Source organism: Chironomus tepperi, unplaced genomic scaffold, assembly GCF_022539635.2.
Source record: "Chironomus tepperi strain 1889 unplaced genomic scaffold, CSIRO-AGI_Ctep_v1 contig_161, whole genome shotgun sequence".
Classification (NCBI taxonomy): domain Eukaryota; kingdom Metazoa; phylum Arthropoda; class Insecta; order Diptera; family Chironomidae; genus Chironomus; species Chironomus tepperi.
The window spans coordinates 1704606-1730732 of NW_027226283.1; the positions used below are offsets into that span (position 1 = coordinate 1704606).

The 26127-nt window shown below is 29.7% G+C and overlaps 5 protein-coding genes across 5 annotated transcripts; 2 read left to right on the forward strand and 3 right to left on the reverse strand.

Annotated features, from left to right (window-relative positions):
- The first annotated feature begins 9319 nt into the window (after positions 1 to 9319).
- Positions 9320 to 10090, forward strand: LOC139088104 (UPF0585 protein CG18661). The gene is made up of 2 exons (XM_070637150.1): positions 9320 to 9498; positions 9559 to 10090. Exons 1-2 carry the CDS (start codon positions 9333 to 9335, stop codon positions 10080 to 10082), a joined length of 690 nt encoding a protein of 229 aa, XP_070493251.1. The 5' UTR covers positions 9320 to 9332; the 3' UTR covers positions 10083 to 10090.
- A 4-nt stretch (positions 10091 to 10094) lies between these two features.
- On the reverse strand, positions 10095 to 12430 carry LOC139088103 (ubiquitin carboxyl-terminal hydrolase 3-like). Its single transcript, XM_070637149.1, has 4 exons — positions 12194 to 12430; positions 11325 to 11965; positions 10679 to 11268; positions 10095 to 10616 (listed from the first exon to the last, which is right to left on the reverse strand). The coding sequence occupies exons 1-4, from the start codon at positions 12300 to 12302 to the stop codon at positions 10304 to 10306; spliced, it is 1653 nt and encodes a 550-aa protein (XP_070493250.1). The 5' UTR covers positions 12303 to 12430; the 3' UTR covers positions 10095 to 10303.
- Positions 12431 to 12878: 448 nt separating this feature from the next.
- On the forward strand, positions 12879 to 16109 carry GckIII (Germinal centre kinase III). Its single transcript, XM_070637364.1, has 8 exons — positions 12879 to 13301; positions 13767 to 14198; positions 14261 to 14334; positions 14392 to 14620; positions 14685 to 14830; positions 14900 to 15299; positions 15364 to 15603; positions 15726 to 16109. Exons 1-8 carry the CDS (start codon positions 13281 to 13283, stop codon positions 15945 to 15947), a joined length of 1764 nt encoding a protein of 587 aa, XP_070493465.1. The 5' UTR covers positions 12879 to 13280; the 3' UTR covers positions 15948 to 16109.
- An 861-nt stretch (positions 16110 to 16970) lies between these two features.
- Positions 16971 to 19535, reverse strand: LOC139088244 (uncharacterized). The gene is made up of 10 exons (XM_070637365.1): positions 19458 to 19535; positions 18785 to 19374; positions 18519 to 18619; positions 18410 to 18456; positions 18291 to 18348; positions 18043 to 18058; positions 17824 to 17939; positions 17474 to 17755; positions 17292 to 17399; positions 16971 to 17213 (listed from the first exon to the last, which is right to left on the reverse strand). Exons 2-10 carry the CDS (start codon positions 18791 to 18793, stop codon positions 17033 to 17035), a joined length of 918 nt encoding a protein of 305 aa, XP_070493466.1. The 5' UTR covers positions 18794 to 19374; positions 19458 to 19535; the 3' UTR covers positions 16971 to 17032.
- A 559-nt stretch (positions 19536 to 20094) lies between these two features.
- LOC139088143 (trehalase-like) lies at positions 20095 to 22531 on the reverse strand. Its single transcript, XM_070637212.1, has 7 exons — positions 22453 to 22531; positions 21756 to 22144; positions 21373 to 21616; positions 20624 to 21289; positions 20512 to 20559; positions 20269 to 20454; positions 20095 to 20213 (listed from the first exon to the last, which is right to left on the reverse strand). The coding sequence occupies exons 1-7, from the start codon at positions 22529 to 22531 to the stop codon at positions 20095 to 20097; spliced, it is 1731 nt and encodes a 576-aa protein (XP_070493313.1).
- Between the last annotated feature and the right edge of the window lie 3596 nt (positions 22532 to 26127).

Sequence of the window (26127 nt, forward strand, 5' to 3'; positions counted from 1 at the left end):
TTTTTTTGCTATTTGAATTCAATGTTTTAAAATCAGAATATTTATTTGTTGAAATTTTTCATTATTTTCGATCGATGTAGGTGTTCAGAATTCTTAAATTTACAGCTTTTATATCTAAGGGAAGCAATATTTAGTCGAGATGCAACTCTTGTTGATTAGATTTCAGCTTTTTTTTTCTAATTCGTGGAGAATTTTAATGACCTTCTTAGAGGCGGTCGTTGCAAACAGCATACCATACTTGCTAGGGCTCCAATGCATCGCTGTATTGCTAAAGAGCATTTTTATAGCAAAAAACTAGTTCGCTGCATTGTTCCACTTATGAATGTGTATCAGACACTGTGTGATAAAGTAAATGAAAGGAAAAAGCATTTTAAACACCACTTAAAATTTGTTTAGTTATGCTTTTGGTTTAGTCTACTGCTAGAATTCAAATATATACATCCCTATCACGATAATACATTCAACTTTATAAAGAGCTCGAAAAAATCGAAATGTTTATAGATTTCCCGATGATAAAAAATCAAGAAATTGGATCTGAGTTTTAAATACTTTAAAGTATTGTTACATGAAATGAACGTGTTTTACATCTATTGTCAACGGTAAGTGAAAAACATAAATGTAAATTTAGGGATCCCGATGTCTTGTTTTCGACAAATATTTGATATTCCGGAATTCCTCGAAAATTAATTTTTATAAAGTTTTCATTCAGGGATCGACTCGTACATTCGTCCAATTCTCGAAAACGAGATCAAACACACCGGAATTTCTCGATCGCGTTTCAAGAACCCTTAATGTAGAGAAGAAATCATGATATTTGGGGATTTAAAAATTTCTTTACGCATTTCCAGTTTATTGTAAATTTTCAATTTTTCTTCTTTGCTTTCTATTCTATATTTTAATATCACCCTCGCCGACATGAATGCACATGAAATGAAAATCAAATCTTGAAAAAGAATGTCGTAAAAATTCTTTTATTCTCCCAATGAAGTTTGTACAGCATTTCTCTTCCTTACTTTTTTTGTTAGAGAATAAAATTTAAATAACTTCTGAATAACACGAGTTATCTTGCGATTCTTTTACTGTTCATGTCGTTACATATAAATGAAAAAAGATAAAATACTAGGTGAAATCTTTCATTTAAATTTACTATGAAATAAACAAAAATCAATGGACATTTTAAACGACTTCTAAATTTTTGAATTAAGCCAGAGAATCTGACTCTGAATTAAGTCAGAGACATTATTGATCATAATTTTTTAAAACAATTTTGACATTCACATTTGATTCTTAATATCCAAAAATTGCTCCATGAGTTTATTGTTTATGAAAACTCATTGATTTTTTAACTGTATTTTTATTCAACATTCTGTGTCTATCTGCACTTTAAAAGAATTATTGCCTGCACACTGTATCGATGCCAAATATATATTCAGCACAGTTATATGAATGAGAAGGGAACTGCTCGCCAACTAAATTGCCCATGAAATTTGCTTTTATAACTTTTTTTGCAATTCGTACATTTTCACGTAGTTTAAATAAATAATTACGTTTCTTCTCTGCTGCTTTTTTGGATCAAAAAATTTCGATTATGCACAAGAGAAAAGGTGCACACCGCCAAAAATGACATAATGTAGGAGCAATTGTATACAAGTAGTAATTAAAAAAATATTAGGGCGCATTGCTAATTTGAATTCAAATATAATATTCGTCTTCAATCTCGAGCAAATGTAAATGCAAAGACGGATTCCATTTGGGCAGATATCATTTTTATTTATCTCAATTTTGGAATCCTACTAGACAAAGTGTCGATTAACACACATTGTTGTATTAAGCGTGTTGGAACATAAAGGAAAGTCAATTGAAATCGACACATGTGAGACTTGTTTAGCAAATTAACAGCAACCAGATTTTACGAAAACATTGATTGATTCAGAAAAAAAACAGAGATTGTTCAACGGATGAATCACAAATATGCAAATAAATCTATCACATTTTTTTTACTTTCATTGAGTTCAGATTGTTGTATTGAAAGAGAAATGAATGAAAGAAATGCCAAAGCAATTTTGAATCAATGCTGTTAGTCATTTCCTTTCTATTAAAAATGGAATTCTATTGTATCGTTATCAAATTTTCGTATTCTTTCTGTATCGTACATATTTTTTACTTTTACTGGTGATACGTTGGGGAGGATATTGCTATTTACTAATGTATACAGAAGGAAGGAAGAATAAATAGAAAGGAAGGGGGGAAATTTGCATTGTAATAGACTTCGTTCGGTTTTTTTTCAGAATTAAATTTTAATCTCTGTACTCTACCACGAAGATTAAAATTATTTTCATTTATTATTTCCGCATTCTGAGCACGCTGAAGGCTCTTCAATGAATGATATCACAGGTAAAATATTTACATTTGATAATTCTTAACATCATCATCGAAATTTTACATCATTTTTGAAATCACACTACATCAAAATCTTAAAATCGATTTACTTTTCGATGATATTGCTGTTGTGAATTTTTTAATCTCAATTTATATTTATCTACAAATGAATGAATCATGAACTCATTCGACTAGTTATTTTCAATAAAATTATAGGAAAAATTCATTATTCTCAGATAGTCAGAGATGTAAAAGGTATACGGATTGCATTAAGATAATGCTGTGCAAAATATGATTATAAAGTGAGAAATGCTTTCAATCAGTTTTCATAAAATACTTGACAATTTGATTCATAACATAGACATTCTTTTTACGTTCCATTACTCTCCATTTCTTTCTATCAACAGCTACAAATCCTGAACCGAACAATTTGCATACTTCCGCTATATAGCATTTTAAGTCATTAAATATTCAAATTGATAGATGTGACTAATTTTACATCAACGATTTGTTAAAATTCGTTGATGCTATCACATATAGTATTTTATCTGCTATTTTCATGTGATGTGAATTAAGCAAAAAAAAATCTCATGATGTTTCTAAAAATCAATAAAGCATGCTGAAAGTCACGTCAAGTGTATACAAGGAAGAAAAAAAAAACGAAAGAACGAAATTGCTGTTTCCAAAAACACTGCTTAATGTCAATTTAGTTTGAGGGATTAGTTTTAACACTATAACGATGTCATTGCAAAAAGAACAAGAAAATTCTTTGAATGAAAACTTTTGCCTCTCTAATGCCACATTTAATCTTATTTTCGACTGCGAAAATCCAATACAGTAACAGGAAAGGAAGGAAAATGTACAGAATAAAGAAATAGAAGCATGTACCGAAAATAAGATTTACCTTTTTCTTAAAGTGAAAAAGTCTCATGAAAAAATTATGGGTTGCAAGATAATACAAATTTTGTTCAATCGTTTTACGAAGGAATTTTCCTTTAAAAAAAGTAAAATTATTGACTTAAGAATTTTCTTTAGGGAAACATACTCACAATTTTTAGATGAAGTTTGAAAAATAAAATTTTAATTTATGCTAGTTATTAATAAAATCTGAAATTTAGCTATTTGATGTAATTTTGAGTTATTTGGGTGCCCAAATAATTTACATCTCGGTATTTTGTAAAGATTTGGGGTAACTCAAGTACTTGGGTTTTTACTTGGGTTTTTACTTGGGTTCGCCCAGATGCGCAGGCCTGCAGTTTCTATTGTGCAGAGTTTTTAAAGTATTTGGTACAAATCAGAAATTTCGCAAACTCGACTATCAGTGTTCAAATGTTAAAACTTTTTAAGAGAAATAAAGAATCATTTTAAGGTCAAAATAAAAGCGTGTAAAAAAAGATCAAGTAACCATTGGAAATTATTTTTCTTCATTCAAAATCATACAACAATTTTTCATCAAAGCAACATGACCGTTTTCTTCGACAATTGTCGTTCAACATTACCATTATTACTGTTTGACTTCCTGAAGATATTCCTGAGATGTAAATAATTTGAATTAAATACATTTAATTCAAGTAATATTTTTTTTTTAGTTCGGTTTTTTCAAATTGAATAAGTCTTAGATGGAGATAATTCAACAATCTTCGTTTACAAGTCCCTCAAGTCAAGTGATGTGCAGATCAAATATTCATGCGAATTTCAAATTTCAAACAAATTTCAAGGACACAAAAAAATAATCAAGCAATCATTGGAAATTATTTTTCCTCATTCAAGATTATTCAAAAAATTTTCATCAAAGCAACAAGATCGTTTTTATCGTGCTAGATCAATTGTCGTTCAACATTGTCTTGAATCATATTTGACTTCATGAATGAGGCAAGCAAAGAGTGACCATATGCTGTATTTTTGCCATGACACTGCTGTAATTGTACCTCAAAATGTACCCATTTTTCAAGATGTCGAAAACTCCTTACAAATATTGGAATTTTGGATAAATGAACATTTTCGTTTTGAAGGTTTGGGTTCAAGTCCAGGACAGAAAATACTTTTTTTTCTTTCGAAAATCATCTGGCCACCCTATGCAAGCTAAGATGTGAGTAATACGTTTAATTCAATTAATTTTAGGAAACCAGTGTATCGGGAAGAAATCGGCATACCCAGCGGGTAGGCCAAGCTTCGCTTTGCATATATTTGAGGGATCAAGCTCCAATGGGTAGGCCAAGCTTCGCTTGGCACATATTTGGGGAATCAAGCTCCAATGGCTAGGCCAAGCTTCGCTTTGCATATATTTGAGGGATCAAGCTCCAATGGGTAAGCTAAGCTTCGCTTGGCATATATTTAAGGGATCAAGCTCCAATGGGTAAGCTAAGCTTCGCTTGGCATATATTTGAGGGATCAAGCTCCAATGGGTAGGCCAAACTTCGCTTGGCATATATTTGAGGGATCAAGCTCCAATGGGTAGGCCAAACTTCGCTTGGCATATATTTGGGAAATCAAGCTCCAGCGGGTAGACAAAGCTTCGCTTGACACATATTTGTGGGATTAAGCTCCAGTGGGTAGGCCAAGCTTCGCTTGACACATATTTGGGGAATCAAGCTCCAATGGGAAGGCTATGCTTCGCTTGGCATATATTTGAGGGATCAAGCTCCAATTGGTAGACCAAGCTTCGCTTGGCATATATTTGGGGAATCAAGCTCCAGCGGGTAGACCAAGCTACGCTTGGCATATATTTGAGGGATCAAGCTCCAATGGGTAGGCCAAACTTCGCTTGGCATATATTTGGGAAATCAAGCTCCAGCGGGCAGACAAAGCTTCGCTTGACACATATTTGTGGGATTAAGCTCCAGTGGGTAGGCCAAGCTTCGCTTGACACATATTTGGGGAATCAAGCTCCAGCGGGTAGATCAAGCTTCGCTTGGCATATATTTGAGGGATCAAGCTCCAATGGGAAGGCTATGCTTCGCTTGGCATATATTTGAGGGATCAAGCTCCAATAGGTAGGCCAAACTTCGCTTGGCATATATTTGAGGGATCAAGCTCCAATTGGTAGACCAAGCTTCGCTTAGCACATATTTGGGGAATCAAGCTCCAGCGGGTAGACCAAGCTACGCTTGGCATATATTTGAGGGATCAAGCTCCTTGTTGCTTTTTTAAAATCTAATCAAATCTTTTATAACAAAATACGGATCGATTTCAAAAAGCTAGAAGTCTCTACGATGTCTTGCTGATTAACTTGTTTGTTTGTTTGTTTGCTTATAGAAAACGAATTTTTCGATTTTCTCAGCAGTGCCTCAGCCAATTTCAAATCTATTTTTTGATTATGATGTAAAATTCCAGGCACAACTTTATTGCAATAACTCAACTTGTCATCATCTTAAGTTTTCCTGGAAAATCCAAAAAACTGGTTTTCTAATCTGAACAAATTTAAATGTGTTTACTTGTGAATGTATCACACGTAAAAACGGTGTGAATATAAAAATTGCACTGATCTATTGAAAAAATCTAAATGTTCAAAAATTTATTGTTGAATACACAATTTTAAGAGAAATGACAAAAAAGAAGCAGGTAAATCGGGTTAAAACATCGTTTGTTTAATGCGTAATGGGAATTGCTCATCATGTGATACACATTGATACATAAAAGCAATATAAATAGTTCAAGTGCAATTTTATATTAATTGCTTATGATTTATTTTATTTTTTACTTTCAGTTTGGATCTCAAAAATTCACCCTCAAAATCGTACACTAAGTAGACCTCCAGTTTATAGTGAAACCAAAATCACTGCTTTGATGACGATATTATCAGTTTAGTGTCTTTAGTTTGCAAAAGGAGGCTGTGAGCCGCGTTTCAACAGCATATGATTCAAAAAACTAAAAATGAAAAAGATTTTCCTGATGAGTCTCAAACTCACGACCTTTGGGCGAAAAATTAATTCAAATCTTATTATGGTGAAATTATTTTTCAATGGCTAAGATGTTCCTGAAACTACTGATCATATTCTCAGATGCTGTTCTAATCCTCAATATTATTTCTTGCTTCGCTTGAAAAAACCATTTAGATTGTAAATTATTTTAAAAGTTTTTTTGAAAAAGACCCCGGGAGAACTCGTCCGATTCCGTGCTTTTAAAATGCATTTTAAAGTGGAACCGCTAAACTTAATAATTACCACTCCAAAAATATACAGCCAAAATAACTAAAACATCCGGAAACAATTCTATTTTGATTATTTTTCATCAATTGTTTGTTCTTTATATTTTATAAGAATTAAATTTAAGGAAATTGATATTGGATGAAAATAAAAGTTGAATCATTAGGAGTAATTGTACAAAGAAGTCAATTGGCAAAATGGAATCACCAGAAGAGATATTTTATTGCATTTTTAATAGAAAATCATATGAAGAAAACCACTTAAAATCTACGTGACATGACTACGTTAAACGATTTGAATTGAATTCTTAAAAAAGCAAGACACATAAAGGTTTTAAAATATGAAAATCCCTTTCCATCAAATGAAGCATTTATGATAATTTGTTTTACAAATATAATCCAAATGGTCTACGACAAATGGACGTTATTATTGAAACAAATACGTAAGATCATCCCTTTTTTTGCTCCATGCCACAATGCTATGGATGGGATAATAGATTCTTTTTATGTTATGCAATAAAAATAATGTGGTTCAACAGTAAAACATGCTCAAAACAAATAGGGGAGAATTGCTACCGTAACCACTTGTTCATTTTTTGAAAACAAGGAGAACAGAAAAAAATCTTGGCGTCACTTTTATGTTTTCGTTTGTTTGTCCTTTCTTTACTTATTTTGCAAAAAAAAAATACTGATTTTTATTGATGATTTCTTCTTTTTATTATATATTGCTTGCATATGGATGTAAAGAAAAAAACAAATATTTAAGTACACAGACATTATTGACGATCTACTCATTCGAATTTACTGTTCTGTAATTTTTGAAAGTGTCGGAACAATATTAATAAGTAATTATTGATTGTAATCATAATTCAATAAATGTCGTCCTGTCATTTCAAATGAAGATACTAATAATTAGCCATAGGAATTTTTCATATAGGAATATCTCTGCTAAATTGCACAACAAAATCAAATTATTGAGGTAGTGAAATATAACAATTTACAACGGGGAGAATGGACATTTTCAGTGACTATGAAAGATAAATTTAAATTGGAAAATTCATATCGTTGATTTCAATCTGTGAATGTTTCTGTTTACTTCGTTTTGTTAGGGGAGAATTGTTTTCAAAAAAGCAATAAAAATCAGTGTTCGTACAACAACGGAGACCTTCTTGGTGATCTTGATTTTTTTGTTATTTAAGAGAATTGTTCAACTTTTGAGGCTTTCAGCTTCCCTGATTTATAATTTTGTCATGAATGCAATTTTGAATCAAAGTTTTCAAATCCTTCTGATCATTATGAGTTTAAACATCTGGTATCCGTATATATATATATATATATCTATAACTAGTCTAGACTAATGCATTCCAGTACATATCTGCACGATTCCTAGAATAAAGTAACAAATAAATTTTTCTTTTATTTTTTTGGACGTTGACATAGAATGAGTAGCTATTCACAATTCATCTCAGTTGGTTCATCGACTACTAAAATTTACATTTCAGTCAAAAAATTTATTTCAAAAATTACAATATTTTTCATGCTGGCATGAGAAGTTACTTCCAAAAGTTATTGCGAATAATTCCCTAAATCAAATTATCATATCAAAAAACTGTCAACAGTGTAAATAAATGTGTTATCTGTAAGCGTCAAAATTATTATGTTTTATGTTATAGAAATGTGTAAAAACCTTTTAGTGTCAACATATGTGTGAAAAAATCATAATTCTTATTTGAACTCCGACTGCTCGTACTCAGCATGAAAGGAATTTCAATGTGCTTTGGGGGAAAAATGAGAAAATCCCGTATAAAAATGTTTTCCCAACTTTTCTTCCTCATCACTACCTTAGGCACATTAAATGTATGACATATAATATTTTAATCTTCACACATGTCGTCGAATTTAAGGTAAAGAATTTGCGTAAAACATGTTCTCCTATTGTCATAGAATTTAAGGATATTTCAATAAAATACCTCATTTTTTAATAAATTTCAATTGAACATCTGAGCAGTTTTAAGCAATATTACCCGGTAATTGTACAAAAAGTCTTTTGAATAAAGTATATATCGATAGATTCTTTATCAAAAATTTTAAGCTTTTTGAATTCTCTTCTTGTATTTTTAACAAAAAAATTATTTACACAATTCATTCATTGTACTTCCAGCACATTCCTAAGTTTGACATGAGTCATCGAGAATAATGAAAAAAGTATAAGGTATGCAAATCTAACATGTCATTCATACAAATAAGAAGACAAATATTATGATGTTTATTGAGAGTCAACAAAATTCTCTCACATATACATACCTTCATCCTTTTTTTTTCTTCATTCTGTTATAATATCCAACCCTCTTTTACTTCTTTATTATAAAACGTGACAAGAACGAATGTTAAGTTGCAATAAGAATTTTCCGCACCAAAACTTTTTGCTCAACCAACATTCGGATTCATAATTAACTTAATGAAACTGCCAAGGAAAAACTTTTTTGCATGGTTTTGGTTTAATTCATTCCCAGCCTTTAATATGTGAATTAAATTTGATTTTAAACAAATTTTGGATTTAACCAGATTAATGACTCATTCATGTGATGGATTTTTAAGCAATCTTCATACCAAAAATTAAATCAAGGAGGTAATATTGTTGTTTTCAAGCATATCGAAGCAGCAACAGTGAAGTAATTTATTTTTCCATCTCTTATCTTTTACCTAATTTATATTTTTAGTAACGGATAAAATAATTTTAAAGTTCGTTTTTTATACAGAATTGAACCCTAAATGTAAAAAAGTCAAAAAGAACAATACATTTTGGAGAATGTCGAAAAAGATAAGTTATTTGACACAGATCATACAATTTAGTCGGAATTTTATAAAAATGTTAAAGAATCCAGCTGGTGAAAGAAATAAGCAGCCAATTTTAGAAATTTTGCAGCAGTACGTTGATGTTAATAAAGAAAGTAGATTGTTAGAGATATCTTCTGGTAATGACAAAATTTATAATAAACGAAAAGAGATAAGTTTTTTACAAAAATAAATTTTAGGATGTGGACTTCATTCTTCATTTCTATCATCATATTTTCCAATGACAAGTTTCCAGCCATCAGAATGTGATGTCAATTTATTTAAAAGTATCAAAGCATACACTAAAGACTGCAGAAATGTCAAAGAACCAATTTTAATCGATATTTCAAAAGATCATGAATCCTGGGATTCAGCATATGAAGGGCAACTTCTGAAGTCGAGCACAAACATTTTTGAATACATGTTGAATATAAATATGATTCACATAACACCGTTTGAGTGTACTGAAGGATTGTTTAAGAATAGCTCTAAGCTGTTAAAGTCAAAGGGATTATTATTTACTTACGGACCATATAGCATGAATAATGTTTTAACGCCCGAAAGTAATGTTTTATTTGACAAAAGTCTCAGGAGTAAAGATCCAAGTTGGGGTATAAGAGACATTTGTGATTTAAAATTATTAGCTGAAAAGAATTCAATGGATCTTCTCAAAATTCATGATTTGCCATCTAACAATAAATTATTAGTTTGGATTAAAAATTAAAAAAAGGACATGTTTACGTTTACTGTTTATTTTAATTTTTAATTTAAATAAATCTATTTTATCTAAGCTATTAGAGGGAAAAAACCAGGAGGTATACAAAATTCTAAGAAAAATGTATTTTCTGAAAAAAGAAAAAGTAGGAAGGAGAAGCAAATGAAATTTATTGAAAAGGAAGAAAATTAAGGATTGATTCAGTCTCTAAAAATATAATCTCCAATCTTTTAGTCACAAATCTTGTTTTGAATATCTCCGTCACGCTTAGTGTAAAATAAAATGTATGGTTTACATTCGGCGACAACTTGTTCAGTTACTTCCTTAACCGACGAATCATTGAAATGCATCCAAACGCCGCTGTTTAATCCATATGATGTGTAATGACCATTCGATGTTCCTGAACCGTGATGCACAATAACTGCAGCTAAATCATAAATACTGTTAGAATTCGATCGGCGAGTTTCAGGTCCACTGTTCAATACAAATTTCGACAAATCTAAAGCTTGAATCGGAAATTTAATACGGAGATCGATTTTTGTTCTACAAATGTTAATTCGAGGTTAAAGGATGAAATAATAATTAGTATAATTAACAAGATATACCTGTAATAACTATTCCAACGAAATCTTTTAATGTGGAGACACAAGACGTTTGGTAGACGTCTTATCCAAAATCGTTTTGTTGATCGTTGCTTCTTTTTACAATTGCTGCAGTAATACAGTTCTGTTTCAGTAAGCTCTTCAATAGCAACAAAGCTAGAAAGACAGTCTGAGATATGACAAACAGGTGGCTTATCAGAATCTTCTAAATCCTTGTAGTACTTTTCAGGAATGTCTAGTGAAAGGTCAAGAAACGGATCATGTTTTCTGCTCTCTTGTCCACACATCAAGCACTTAACTTCACTCAGCAATGTTCCACCAAAAATATTTGTCACAAACGATGAGCCTTTTTTAGATGGTGATGGACAGACAAAGTTTTTCATTTTACTATTTGATGGAGATGTAGGTATTGAATTTGGAATTGTTTGTAACTCTGTATGCAATCTATCAAGCATATATCGAAGAAATTCATGGGAATCGTTCTGATGATATCCTTTAAATTGTGGTACAACTTTCCATATTACTAAGAAAAGACCTTCAGGCGATATTGATGCTTTGTTATTATCTATTCCGCTATTAAGATCAATCAAAACCTAAAAATTTGATGGCTATTATCATTAGTCTTAAGCTTAATCTATGTAGATCTTACCTTTCTTAACTCTTCAACTAAAAATATTTCATCCAGATTTTCTTTAATACTTCTCGTATATAATCTGGATTTAGGTTGCTCGATTTTCGGCAGACTACTAAAGTAGTCGGTAAACTGTTGAATATTATGAAGCGATTGAAGCACGCTATTCATAAAGCAAGTATTTCCCAAATTTTTAAGACCGACACCCTTCTTTTTACTCATTGAAGCTCTCTTCCTAACATTTTTCTGCGTATCAAGCTCATCATCAGATTTTGTACGCTTTCTTGGTCTCAAATTAATTCCCGACGATGATAAAGAATCGAGTCCACTATCATAAGAACTTGTACTGCTGGTGGTATCTTGTTGTTGATTAGACAGCGATTTACTTGAAGCTTCTTCAAGATTTAACGATGTTTCAGAATCGCTTGTACCATTATCATTATTATAAGAATGAATTTCAGTCCTAATTTGATGAAGCTCATCTTCGTCCTCGACAAAATCATTGCAATCATAACAGTAAGCGGAAGTTGTATTTATACTTATTGCAACTAAGTGCCCTGTATTCTCAGAATGCAATTTAGCATGCTCATTAATATATCTCGAACAATAAATACTTCCACATTTAAGACACATCCAATTGTCTTTATTATCTTTACAATCTAAATTTCAAAAGATTAGAGAATATTTAACTTTGCATAGTAAATTTAATTATCCAATTTTAACAAGTTCTACTATTTTTTTCTTCAAGTATTCAACTTTAATCAATAATTTTATTATTGAAAACAGTCAAAAATAGCATAATTTTTTTTTCCTCCATAACACTCACATAACTCAAGATTTTGGAAATAGAACTTGATAGATTTAATGGACTTTTAAAAAAATCTTACCCAAACATTCAAATTTGTTCTCAACTCTTTTCATTAATTTTTGCATTTTAAGGAAATTCCGATCAATGCCTATTCCATCTTTTAAATGAATACAATTCTTCGCTTCCATTCTGGTTATTCTTACTTAAACAGCTAATAAATAGAATATAATATTTTTAATATCTCTTTTTTTCTTTCTCAAATTTAATCCTGATTTTTTCAGTCGACTAATCTTACTACACGCTTTTATTTCACTCGCAATATGCGTTGTACAATCTTTTACACAATTTTAAATCTATTTTTGGACCACTTATATGAATTTATACTTTATTAAATATACTAATAAAATTCAGAATCACATTAAACAAGTCATAATTTTATAGGTTGAAAACAAAAGCAAAATGTAACGTATTTTCGAAATTTGAAATTTAGTCCAATCATTGATCTATCAAAAAGTTTCTTTACTTAGGTACGCAATTTAAACATTTTAAAGTTTTATAAGTAAAGTATGTACAAAGAGATAGATTTTTTACCCTAATTTGTATTGCAATATAATAAATATTTGAAACATATAAGTACGTGCATATAAAATATTTTTTCAACAATTAGCTAGTGAGTTTGAATTTTTTTCGACCGTTAAAGGTTTTTTTTGAACATTTTTTATAATAAATTTAATGTAACGTCATTCAAAATTTTAAAAGTGATCAAAAAATAGGAGAAAAATTTGAGAAAATTTAGTGAAAAAGAAAAGTTATTATTAATTGGACTTTAATAAATATATTGGTAGCATAAATATGAAATAACAGAACATAAAGTCTTCTTCTCCTATTGCCAATATTCGTTTTAAGGAAGTTATTTGTCTATTGGAATAAATTGGAGTTTTAAAGAAATTGTGCTGCAAAAAATGAAAAAGAAAATTTGAAAAAGTTGCTTGAGAACAAATAATGCAACATAAAAGTTTTCATAATGTTTACATAAAATTATAAACTGTATTAAATAATCAATTGGTGCTCATAATTTAAATCAAATATCAAAGGATAAATTTCAAGTGTTACTGTAGTTTTCATTGAGGTTTTTTGTATTTTCATTTTATTTTCAACCAAACGAAATGGCTAACAGATTTAATCAGGTAAATCGTGAATTTCTTTCTTTATAAATACATTCGTCAAGTAGCAATTAGAGGAATAAAATCAATAATCTATATATATAAAGTATTCAAAGGCCACAAATACATTAATTATTTACAACAATGTATATGAGACAAGTAATTCTTTACGAAAGAAATATTTCTATTTACTGTTACATCTCGTTTCTTCAGTCTATTATACACACATATTTATAGAAAGTAAAAGACATTAAGAATACTCCTTTTTGCATAAATTAAATCAAATAGTTTAACACTGAAACAAATTTAATGAATGAAAGATTTGTAATATTTCTCGTTACTTCTTATTATTTATGTAATGACCTTCTAATACTTTTGTAGGAAATTAGAGCTCATTTAAGTTTAAAATTTCATTTGCTAACATAATACTTTTATTTCTTTTAATTCATTCATTCGTTTGGAAAAATAATACATTCGTTTGATAATCAGAAAGTGGATCCAGAGTTAATATTTACAAAGCAGGAACGAATAGGAAAAGGCTCATTTGGCGAAGTATTTAAAGGTGTTGACAATCGATCACAACAAATAGTTGCCATAAAGATTATTGATTTAGAAGAGGCTGAAGATGAAATTGAAGATATCCAGCAGGAAATCATGGTCTTATCACAATGTGATTCACCATACGTCACAAAATATTTTGGATCCTTTCTAAAAGGTACAAAGTTATGGATTATTATGGAATATTTAGGAGGTGGATCTGCATTGGATCTTATGAAAGCAGGATTATTCGAGGAAATGCATATTGCTATAATTCTAAGAGAAGTACTGAAAGGACTAGATTATTTACACTCTGAGAGAAAGCTTCATCGTGACATTAAGGCCGCAAACGTATTATTAAGTGAAATGGGAGATGTAAAATTGGTTAGTCATAAATTCATTTCTATTTTTAAAAGTTCATTTATTATCAATTTATTTTTCGTTAGGCTGATTTTGGTGTAGCAGGCCAACTTACAAACACGACGTCCAAAAGAAACACATTTGTAGGAACTCCATTTTGGTAATACCTAACAATAAAGTTATAATTCAATCATTAATTTGTATATTTCGATTGTAGGATGGCACCTGAAGTGATAAAACAATCTATGTACGATTCAAAAGCTGATATTTGGTCACTAGGCATCACTGCTATTGAACTTGCAAAAGGAGAGCCTCCAAACTCAGAATTGCATCCAATGCGTGTACTTTTTCTGATTCCAAAAAATAATCCGCCACAACTGACTGGAAGTTATTCGAAACCGTTTAAAGATTTTGTTGAAGCGTGCCTGAATAAAGACCCAGAAAATGTAAGTATTCATATATTTTTAAATCTTAATTGTTTTTTAATTCTCAATTTTACAAATCTTCCAGAGACCGACAGCAAAAGAACTTTTAAAATATCCGTTTATAAAGAAGGCAAAGAAAAATGCATATGTAATTGATTTAATTGATCGCTTTAAGAAATGGAAGAACCAGAAAGGCGAAGAAAGCGAAACGGAATCTGAAAATTCAGATTCGTAAGTCATTTATTATATTTCCTGATGTATTGATTTAATATGATTAATCTAATTTTTTTATTTTACTAGGGAGGAATCAAAACCAGACAGCGACTTGGACGAGCCATGGATTATGACGGTTAAAGGAATGAATGCAAATGCACATAATAAACCGTCTATTTTTACTCTTGAAGATACTTCTTTCAATAGTAGTTCGCCCAACAATTGTGGTAGTCCTTCGCGAGATGTAAATTTGAATCATTTGAGTATTACAAGTTCATCACAGAGCTCACAACAGGGACAAGGATTTTCACCAAACAGTTCACCGACTCGCGAAAATCCTGAGACACAGATATCACAAAAATCTATTGTGCACTTAAAAGAGAAGAAAGACGATCGTTATGTGATTGAGTCATCGATTGAAAGCACCAAAAACGAAGAATTGGTTGTAAAAAGTCCTGAAAAAGATTTCGATAGGCCATTAAAAGAGGTAAGAATAATAAAACATTAATATTTATTATGATTCATACTAAATATGTTCATTTAATCAAAAGACGATCGATCATGAAACTAAAGAGGATGCAAGAAATGGACGTACTGCTATAAACATTCCAAGCTCCGAAATTCCATCGCCAAAATCACCACAAAGTGCGGTTGAAAAACGAAATTCATTTAAATTTCAAGAACAAAAAGAGCATCGTGAGCATAATGGTGCCAAATCAGGCAATCTTTATAACAATAATAAAGTAAACAGCGCTTGCCTTAACAATTTAATTCTACCACTTCTATCAGAGGTAAATAAATTATTTCTTATTTCATCATAATTTATTATTATATCGTACTATAAAACAAACAAAAATTTATTCATTGATAAAAAAATATTCCCTAATAATTCTGATACGAACGCATTTTTTAGATAACAAGTAATCGCAATCAATATCATCATAGTAATAACAACAACAATAATAATAGCAACAGAAATTCCACCGATGTTATTGATTTGAAATCGTCATTTGAACTTGCAGAGCGTAGTTGTCCTGGTGTAACGGATTTATTTATTAAAGAAATCATTCATAAACTGATGCCTGGATTTTCGGAAACAAGAATTAATCACATCATTGATAAAATGTCGAGATAAACTATAAAGCACGTTATTTTGTTATAGCATTTTTGTGTTGAAGAAAGAATTTTGAATTAATAATTAATTGATTCGCGCATTACGTTTTGTCATCACTGGACTTATTAAAGCATGTTCTTACATTATATTTTAAACATAGAAATATCGATATTTAAAAAAATATTCAAGAAATCATTGTTCTTCATCCCAACGTTTTCAGGAATATTTTCAAGAAAGACAACTGTTGAGCTTAAAATTTTCTGTTGATTTCACAACAGAGGATTTTCCCAGATCGGATGATCCATTTTAATTCATAATGGAGTTCACAAAAAAATTATTTTTGTCATGTTTTAGTAAATCATACAAAATGTCAATCAATGCTGTTCATTAGATTCATTTCATATTAAAAATGTGTTTAATAACTATGAGCTCTTTTCTCATTTGATTTGATTCATTGGCTTATTATGAAACATCTAATTTAAAGTGCATTTCACTTATCCAAATTATGGCGAAAACTATAATATCTACTTGATTCCTTTAGAAAATGGAAACCAAATTTGATTCTGTGAACATTGACGTAATTGCGTGTTGAAAATGAAGTAACTATTAAAAAATTCATTCACTACACAATAATTTATTCTTAATATTATCATTTATTAAAGTTTTAAAATATTAGTTCACTTTATCACAAAAAAAAAAATGTATATGAGATGCATAATAATTTATTAATTTCATCATAATTTTCTTTCAATTATAAAAGTAATCTATTTGAAAAAACCGATACTAGAAAAAAGTTTTAAAATTAAAATAAATAACCCAATAAATTATCACGATTCTTCCAAAAGTGTTATGAGCATTCTTTTATTTTTGTGACCACTGAAATAAAACGTCTTTTGATAATCTGTAACATTAAAGGTTCATGGGCGTCGCATTCCTCCCTCTTAAAAAACGAATTTTATTAGTGAATGATCCCTTATACAAATAATACAAGACAAATGCCGAAAGGAACTTAATGTCCCAAATTGTGACTTACATGTATAGCAGAAAATTAAATAATTTGACACGATTTTTTATAAATAATTTATTAAATAGCATATCAGTCGGATTTAATTTAAAAAGTGAAGTAATTCATCAAAATTTTGTGTAAATATATCCAAAATTGATTGCTTACATTGATAAAAAACATTTTTACATGTCTCATCATCTTTTTTGTCTCGTCCTATTGTTTCAGCTTTGATATAATCGTAGTCAGATGGTCTATTTGTTGGTTCAGATGTTGTTGAAGGACTGAAATTGGAAGCAAAGCATTACTTTAATCGGAAAAAGGATAATAAAAATACGAGAAGAAAAATTGTTGGAAATTACGTGAAAAATGTGTGAAAAAGCTCTCCCATAAGGTTGTTTCTGCTAAATTGAACCCATGTTGCTTCGCAAATAGCACGTAATAAACACATACGGCCATTAAAACCGTTTCTGCATAAAATAAAATAAATGAAAATTTTGTGTTTGTAAAGACATGGATGAATGTTTCATCAAACTTTTCTCACTTTTCTAATGTTGCTGAGAATGCGTCATATATAGACCATCTAGATGTTGATAAGTCTGGTCCTAACTCCATATCTTCATTCGTTGATGGATCATTTTTGGATACGTAATTGTTAGTTAACATCATTATTTTCTTGTCGATTATATCCTCCTCGAATTGATCATCAAATTCATCGTCCTCAGAAATGTCGATGTCATGTAAAGGCATGTTGGATATTTCCTTAAATATACCATCATATTTTTCATAATGTTGTTGAGTTAATGGATCGTATAAAACCTCTCGCCTTCAAAATAAATAATCATGCTGTATTCGATACCTAAGAAGATTATCAAATAATTAATTAAGGCATACCTTTTTCTACCATTTGGAAATCTTTGCCAAACTGTATTGAAAAGAAAGTCTTTTGTGTAGTTAGCCACCCAAATATCAGGAAAGAATTGGAAATGTAATTGATTTATCGTTTCAGGCTAAAAATAAAGCATGTTATAAAAGTTTATGAACAGATTGATTAATATTATAGCACGTAAAAAATGTAGCAATTATACATTCAATTAGGTTTAAACAACTCACCAAGAAATATTGTGCTCTAGTTTTTTTTTCGGAAGGAAAATAATAAAGATTTTGAGGATTTAAATATATTTACTGTTGTTATTATGCGTCATTAACTTATGACTGCTATCAATTATTGCCTATTTCCACTCTAACGGAAACTAATTTTGTGTAAGTTAGTCAAATTTTTCTAAAGACGGGAATTTGACCTCAAAATAAGATACGTCATAAGTAAACGACATCTCGCTTTCTAAAAATAATTTACATACTTCATAGTCCAACCATAAGTAATACTTTCATGCTGTAAATTTAAAGGAACACCAATACCTAATAAATAACGGAAATATTAATAATAATGCATTCATTCATTAATAATTTATAAATTTACCGGAAATAAGTTGATGACGAGTTGGTGAAGTTGGCGGATAGACATACCTAAACATTATCACATGCATGAATTTGAAATTTTAATTTAACTAAATATCTAATTAACATACTTAGGTGTACCCAACTGAGCAATTTTTATCAATGATAAAAGTAAAAGAACTTGACAAAATTTATTCCTTGTCATCTTATCTTGTTCACTCGACTTAATGCACTAGAATCAGAACATGTAATGAGGGAGAAGTGTAAGAATTTAAATACATGATATTCATATTTATTGTAATAATTATTATGGTTTGAATACATAATGCCTTTACAGTTATGCGTGAGTAACAAACCCGACAAAATTTTTCGTTTACATTATATTTATTTGATTTACCTCAATCATCGGTTTATCTGTAGCACATACTTTCACATTGAAACGTGCCAATCAATCGTATTCATTTCAATAGCAAAGTTTGAATTTGTTAACCCAACATTCAATCGATGGTTTGATAATAAACAGCAATACTTCAAACATAATCTTGCACATTTCAATAACCTTTCATTCAAGAAAGCGGCAGAATATATTTTAAATCGTTTTGTGTACATATTTTGATGTGAATTTAAATGTAGGAAAAACATTTTGTCATTTTATTCTTTTTCATTCTAAAGAACTTTTCATATACATGTATACATGTATAAGTATCCAATGACGATGGGTATTTCAATTTGAATAAGGCATTCACTATACGAAAATTGTGTTTAGAAAATTTCTGCTGGAAAATATGATTAAAAAATTGTTTTTAGTCCATTACATTAAAAGCGAACTTAATTGATTTGATTAAGAAGCCAATCAATTCAATTTGATTAAAATCAAAGACCCCCTAGAACAGCAGTGACTTATAGTCCGCGAGTGTCGGCATAGTGCTATTTTGGGTGTTTATCGCTGATCTCGTCAATTTGGTATGTGTCATTTTACTAAAAGTCCTATAAAAATTATTAAATCATAAAATACATAAATACAGAATAACGTTCAAAAAGACCCCCCAGAACACGTTTAAGTTACGTACACGCATTGATAAAATCTTCAAAATTGATATTTAATGACACTACAAACTGAATTTATCGTGAAAAATTCCCTATAAAATTATTAGTAAAAGGGGAGAAAATTTTAACGATGCCAACAATTTACAGAATTGATATGAATGAGTGAAATTATATCTTTGAATGTCATGAACAATCAACCATACATTACGGGTGTTTACAAATTTGATAAAAATACATTTGAAAAGCTTATTGAGTGTGTAAGTTCTAGAAATTTATTTCATCTAGGCAATCAGCTACTTTTTGATAAGGGCTCTCAAGTTGTGATCAAATAACAAAATCTACACATTTAAAGTTTTCTAAAATTTCTGTTCATATCCCTTTTTTGATAGTTTAATTTAATTTAATTACAATTTTTACCACAGCAGCTCTTACATTAATGAATATGTTCGTATAATATCTTAGGTCTTCCTTCAGAGCAATCCCAACTAATACAATTTATTTATACAATCTGCTTAATTACTAATATAACAAAATAAAGTTTGAAGTCGATTAAAATTTGTGTAGCATAAGATCCTATAGAAAATAATAATAATGATTGGTAAAAAAGGTTTCACTTAATTTTTCGAGTTTTATGAATAAAAATGATTGGAATTAATGATTTTAGTGAACTAAATTCATTTCCCAACCTGGAGATTTGACATTTTGTCCATATTTGTCAAGTAAATCCAAAATTACACCATTTGACCATCCAAAACCTGTTTGCACTTCATACTCTCCACCTAAATAAATTAAATTTGTGTAAACATAAAGTCATATTTTGAATCTATATTTTACCTCCTCCAAAACCGCCTAGTTCTGTAGCAATATATTTTTCATACATTTCCCCAGTACTCTCAAAAGCAATGAAATTAGACTGAATCCATCTTTCAGCCCATGTCAATGCCAAAGATGATGTTCGTGAATCCTCTAAATTATCCAACCCTAATATTATCATGTGTTGCATTGGAGCCCATGAATTTGCTAAAAGTGTTGAGCATTAATCAGCATTTAAATTTTGTATTATATATTAAAGCTTACGCCAATCCCATTGTTCCCCTGTAGAATATAAAGAATTGGGTATACCACCTAAAATGACAATTAAAAATCGAGATAAACGCATTAAAGCATAAATTATGAATGGTAATATTACCTGGATAATCATCAAGCCGTAAATTTTTTATATACGCTAGAATTTTATCAGCAATAACATGACTTTTTGTTGCATTAAAACATTTTGTCCATAATGGTGCGAAATTCGTTGGACTAAAGTACGGTCGAGACTTGTTATTAATTATATCATAATCCGTCCAAATTCCTAGTTCTTCATTCCATAATACCTCATTGACAGCATTTAAAATTTCATTTGCTTTCATTTCATATTCTCTTTGTTTCACCATATTTTTCGCGTATCCATGAATTTCTGATATAATTTTTGCGTTCCAATACAAGATAGCATTAAGTTCAACAGGAATGATATAGCGTGTTTTTATATCCTTTAGAGTTCCAGTATTTTCACCATTTTCATTAATAAACCATCTGGATGAAAAATCCATACCGGATTCACCTGCCGCTTTTATTTCTGAATAGAAATTTTCTCGTTTCTCTTCCGTATCGAATTCATTTCCTATAGATAAATCTTCCCTATAGGATTCTGGCCGTGGACCTGATGATGCATCAATATAACGAGCTAATTGATGTCCCTTAACAGTTACAGTTTTCTTTGTTATGAAATAATTAAACTCCTTCTCTAATAAATTAACAGAACTAATAGCAAATTCATAATCATGAGTGTGATCGATATACGATTTCATCATTCCTATACAATAGTAATAAGCACATCAATAAATATCAATTAAATGGCAAAATAAATGAAAAAGGATGTTCAAGGTGGAAAAATACCTGCTAGTAATGGAGGATGGGATCTGGCAAGATAATAAATTCTGCCACCATTTGGAATGAAGCCATATTGTTCAACGATTTTAAGGAAGTTTTGAATCATGCTTTGAGCAGTTTGATACATTTCGCAAACTAAAAGTCCTCTAATAATCCAGTAAGAATCCCAGTAATAAAATTCCTTGAAGCGACCTCCAGCTATTACAAAACGACCTGGCACATAAATAATTGACGATAACTCTGGATGCTCCTGTAAAAGTTAACTCAAATATACTGTTTTAGAAATGAACAGAAAGCACTTTCATATGTATGTACATGAATGGAGTATAGAACCCATTAAGCTATTCAGATTTTATAACTTTCACTATCCATGCTATATGCAAAATTACCTTAACTTCATCGTTGATTTTGCGACATAGATTAATCCATATGTGATTTAAATCAGAAGCAAATTTTTTAAACTTTTTATCCACAACTCGTTCAAGAAAAGTTGGTTGCTCTTTAAAATCTTCAGGAATATATTCAATTAATTCACTTCCAGCAGGATCGAAATGGTTATCTAGCCACACTTTCACTTCATCTACCGTTGGTATATTATTCGATTTTTCCATAAACTCATGAAATGATGTGATTGTTTGATTAGGAGGGTTTTTCAATTTTAGATCCACAAATGTTTTACTGTCATGAAAAATTCTCATCTTCATAACAGTATCAATTAATTGTCCATAGCAGTAAATTTCGCTTGAGCATGGAGGTGGCAATCCATTATTTGTAAACGCTAGAGAAAATAAATTAAATATGATCAAAAAGAAAATCATAATAATTATGACTTATAGATGCAATTGCTTATATCAAACTGATTTTTCTCTAAAGTCAGCAAGTACTAGTAATATTAATTAAACAACTACTCATTTAATTGTTGATAAAAATATTGAAAAATGACACTTTAAATGCATTTTTCATTCCTACTTATTCAGCACATACTCAAAGTCAATATGTTCACTTATTGTTCTTTCCGTCGATGAATATGTTCTGTTTGAATTATTAGCTTCCGTATTTTTTCCGTCTAACTGTATATCTTGTTACTTTCACTTTTCCAAACCTTTTCCATTGAGGCTGCAGATTTATTTTTACTATAGTTGTATGATTTCCCATTATGATTCATGTCAATAGTCTAGAGAAATTGAAATTATGGAGAAATTCTTAGGAATTGCCACAGAGATGTAATCAGGAATAACAACTTAAAAATCTTTCTCGTTCTCGCTCGACTCTGCCATAGTATTATGATTTGTCAACAATTATCCTTGTTATGCCTCAGGTCTGAAAAAAGAGACTTTCTCAGACGACTCTAAATGCATGTTTCATGACATTAACTTAAAAGATGAAGTCAAAAAAGAAATTTATAGAATAAACTCGTATATCACCTGAACAAGTATGATGGGAAAATGGAAATGTATTGGCTATTCAGGTTTATTTGGTGATATTTTTCTTCCATCAATTATGAATTTAAGAATTTAAACAAAAATAACTAAGTGTGCAGCTTTAGTGTATTAAACAAATTCACTACCACGGGATTTATAAAATGGAACGGAACTCAAAGAGAATTGGATTTTTAAAAACGGAATGACAGATAGACAAATGTCCTGAATTATATTTAAAGTGATAGATAGTCTGTTAAGAAACCATAAAGATGGTCAGCCTGAAAATGAAGTCTCTTTAGTAAATTAATTTTGCATATATTTCAATATACCTACATTATAAAAGAATTACATTTTGTTAACGTAAGAAGAAATATTAATTTTATGCTCCTGAAGAAAATATAATGCAAATTGGAATGAAAATAAGTCTTTATTTTTCCTTTTAAAAGTGACCATAAAGTTCTTTTTCCTCATGAGTGAACATTTTTAATGACATTTCATGATACCTTTGAAACATGAAGCAAGTTTAAATTGATAATTTCACATGGAATTAAAGTCTTTATAAACTGTTTTTTTATGATTAAGGAATAGTGTCACAAAAGCAAGCTTCTATTTTTGTTTTTGCGATGGAATCACGCATTTTCAATGATAAAATGATGATGATAATAAAAATTTAATAGAAATAACACAACAAATGACATTAGGGATGTCTTTTGTGCACAAAGTGCTAAGTTGTGTATTTTTATCGTAAATTATCTTCTTCAAAAAGAAATTTTGTAAGCAAATTTTGATATTTCGTTCCATTTACTTAATCATCAATTTGTATGAGCTTCACAAGAAATATCCATAAATATGAAATGTTTATATTCAGATAGAAATGGAAAAGAAAAAGTCAAAAAATAATAATCTTTACACATCAATGGTTATGTCAAAATTTATAGGATTTATAGGGGTAACATAGACATGTATAAATATGAAGATATTTGTTTTCATTTTTTTTTCTTCTTCCTTTCATAAAAGTTTATCTTTAAAAAGCCGAGTAATATTTGATCAATACTACCTATAATCAATAATTCTGCGAGTATTTGGACATAAAGTACTTGTACCCTTTTTCTTAAGTATTCTAAAGTCTTAATAAAAAGCATGACCATTTCCTTTTACTTTTCATTTCTTTGATAACAATAAAAACTTTCGATGGACATTTGAATATTTCCTTGATGTTTTGCAACATTCATTGGAAAGCTCAAAAACATTGAATCATTTTCCAATCAAAAGAAAAACAATCAAGGAGCAATACAGTATTTTCAGTTGATATTTGGAACTCGTACTGATTTGACTTAAGCACTCTTCTTTTCATGATTTTTACGAGAAAATCAGTTCGTATGGGAAAAAAGGATATAAAAAATAAAAATTAATATCCTCTTTAATGATTCATTCGTATGGATTTGTATGTTTTTCTTTGTAATAATCAAAACATTTTGACAACTCAGATCTGATTAATTACATTGTATGATTCAATTACTGCGACATAAAGGCGAAAAAGTAATATCCTTCTTAAGCTTTATCAGTTCGTTCAAATGCCCTACTAACAATATGCCAACGCGTGTAATTTATTGTGATTCAGACTTAATGATAACGTTAAAAACAACTCACAGCTACGAACATGCTGAATTAATTAAACTGATAATTTTAGATACGGAAGATTTGACAGAGGGATTCAACCCTTCATTTTGGTACTTTTAATTAACCTAAAACACTATGATTTCCTATTTTTGCGCATAGCATATCATTCCATTAACACCGGAAATTAAATTTCTCCTCAAAAGTTGCTGATACTAAGAGACTGGCATATTATGGCGATTTTTTAAATTTATGCCTTCAGTTCTTTTGCAAAATATTTTTTATTTTATCTTTCTTAAGATAAATTTTAATTTTTTTTCCTCTTTTGTTTTGCTGAATTAACATTTTTGTCATATATTTACCCAAAAAAGCTATGAAAATGGTCAACATATTTATCTTAATTCTTGTTAATTTTTCGCCTTTTCACATTTATAAAATTTATTTCTCTTTTAGCTGATTATTCATTCATGACAATTTAATTAAAGGGAAAAATTTTTGAAGACGTAGAAAATTTGTTAACAGAGAAGAATCAACAAATCAGTTTCCATTTGAAATAAATCAACGATAATTTATTAACTTGAAGGGAACTTCAATACGTACTTAATTTTTGGACCGTGTTCGCAATTTTCAAGTTCAATTTCTTCACGCGTTAATAGTTTGGAGGTTCTTAAACGTATTTTTCCGATTAATCTTCTACATTACCTTCGTAAACTCTTTTCAAACTTGACTCCTTAAATTCCTTAAACTTTAATTGAAACTTATGATTCCTATGTAGTATGGAATATTATTAAAGAGACAAAAATATCCTTAAATTCTTTCCAAAAAAAAAAACTTTTCCTGATCATAGCATGATATTGCTTTTAGTATTTAAATGAATGTAGGAAGCTTCCATTTAGAGCAACTGTACCTCATACAATATAGTATATGAACTGAAACTGCTAGTGAGGCATTGCAAAAAATAGTATTTTTTAGAGAATATTCTTTACGCATGTTTTAGGATTAGCTTGCAGGAAGTAAATTGATCAGAAAAACAACAACTATGAGGTTTGACCTGAAAATATAAATAATGTAAATATAGTCTTTGTCCATTATAGTCTTTGTATTTATTTTCATAAAACATTATACATATGAAACGGTGTTTATGCGTCAATTTGCTTAACTCACATAAATTTAAATATATTTGCTGATCACTATGCAGCATGAAAAAAAAACCAAAAACAAATTATCATTTGCTTTCAAATTATTTGATGTCGGGTGTCAATCTGTTGCTATTCAGTGAATACAGTGTCATGAAAAATACATTAAAAATAAATCAATCTTGTTTTAGATTTACAATGTAGAATTTTGTGTTATTTATTCTCAAAAGAAAATTCTGAAAGCTTAGTGCTAATCTCCAAACGCATTTAAAGTTCAAAATAATCTTAACGCACCATAAAATATATGAAAATATGTGAAAACTGACCATAATTTTGAAATTTGTAAATACAACATCCCCTACTCACATTTTGCATTTAAATGTAATTTGAACCTGACGTATATGGTTTCAATATGAATGCTTTTAGATTTTATAAATCAGTGCTTCTTCTACGGCAATTTTATCTAACGATATTCAAAAAAAAAAAAAAAAAAAATACAGCATTACAAAAAATTTTATTGCCCCGATTTATATTCATTTCGATCCTTTTTTCTGTACATAAATTTCAATTTTCCAAGGTTTCTTTCA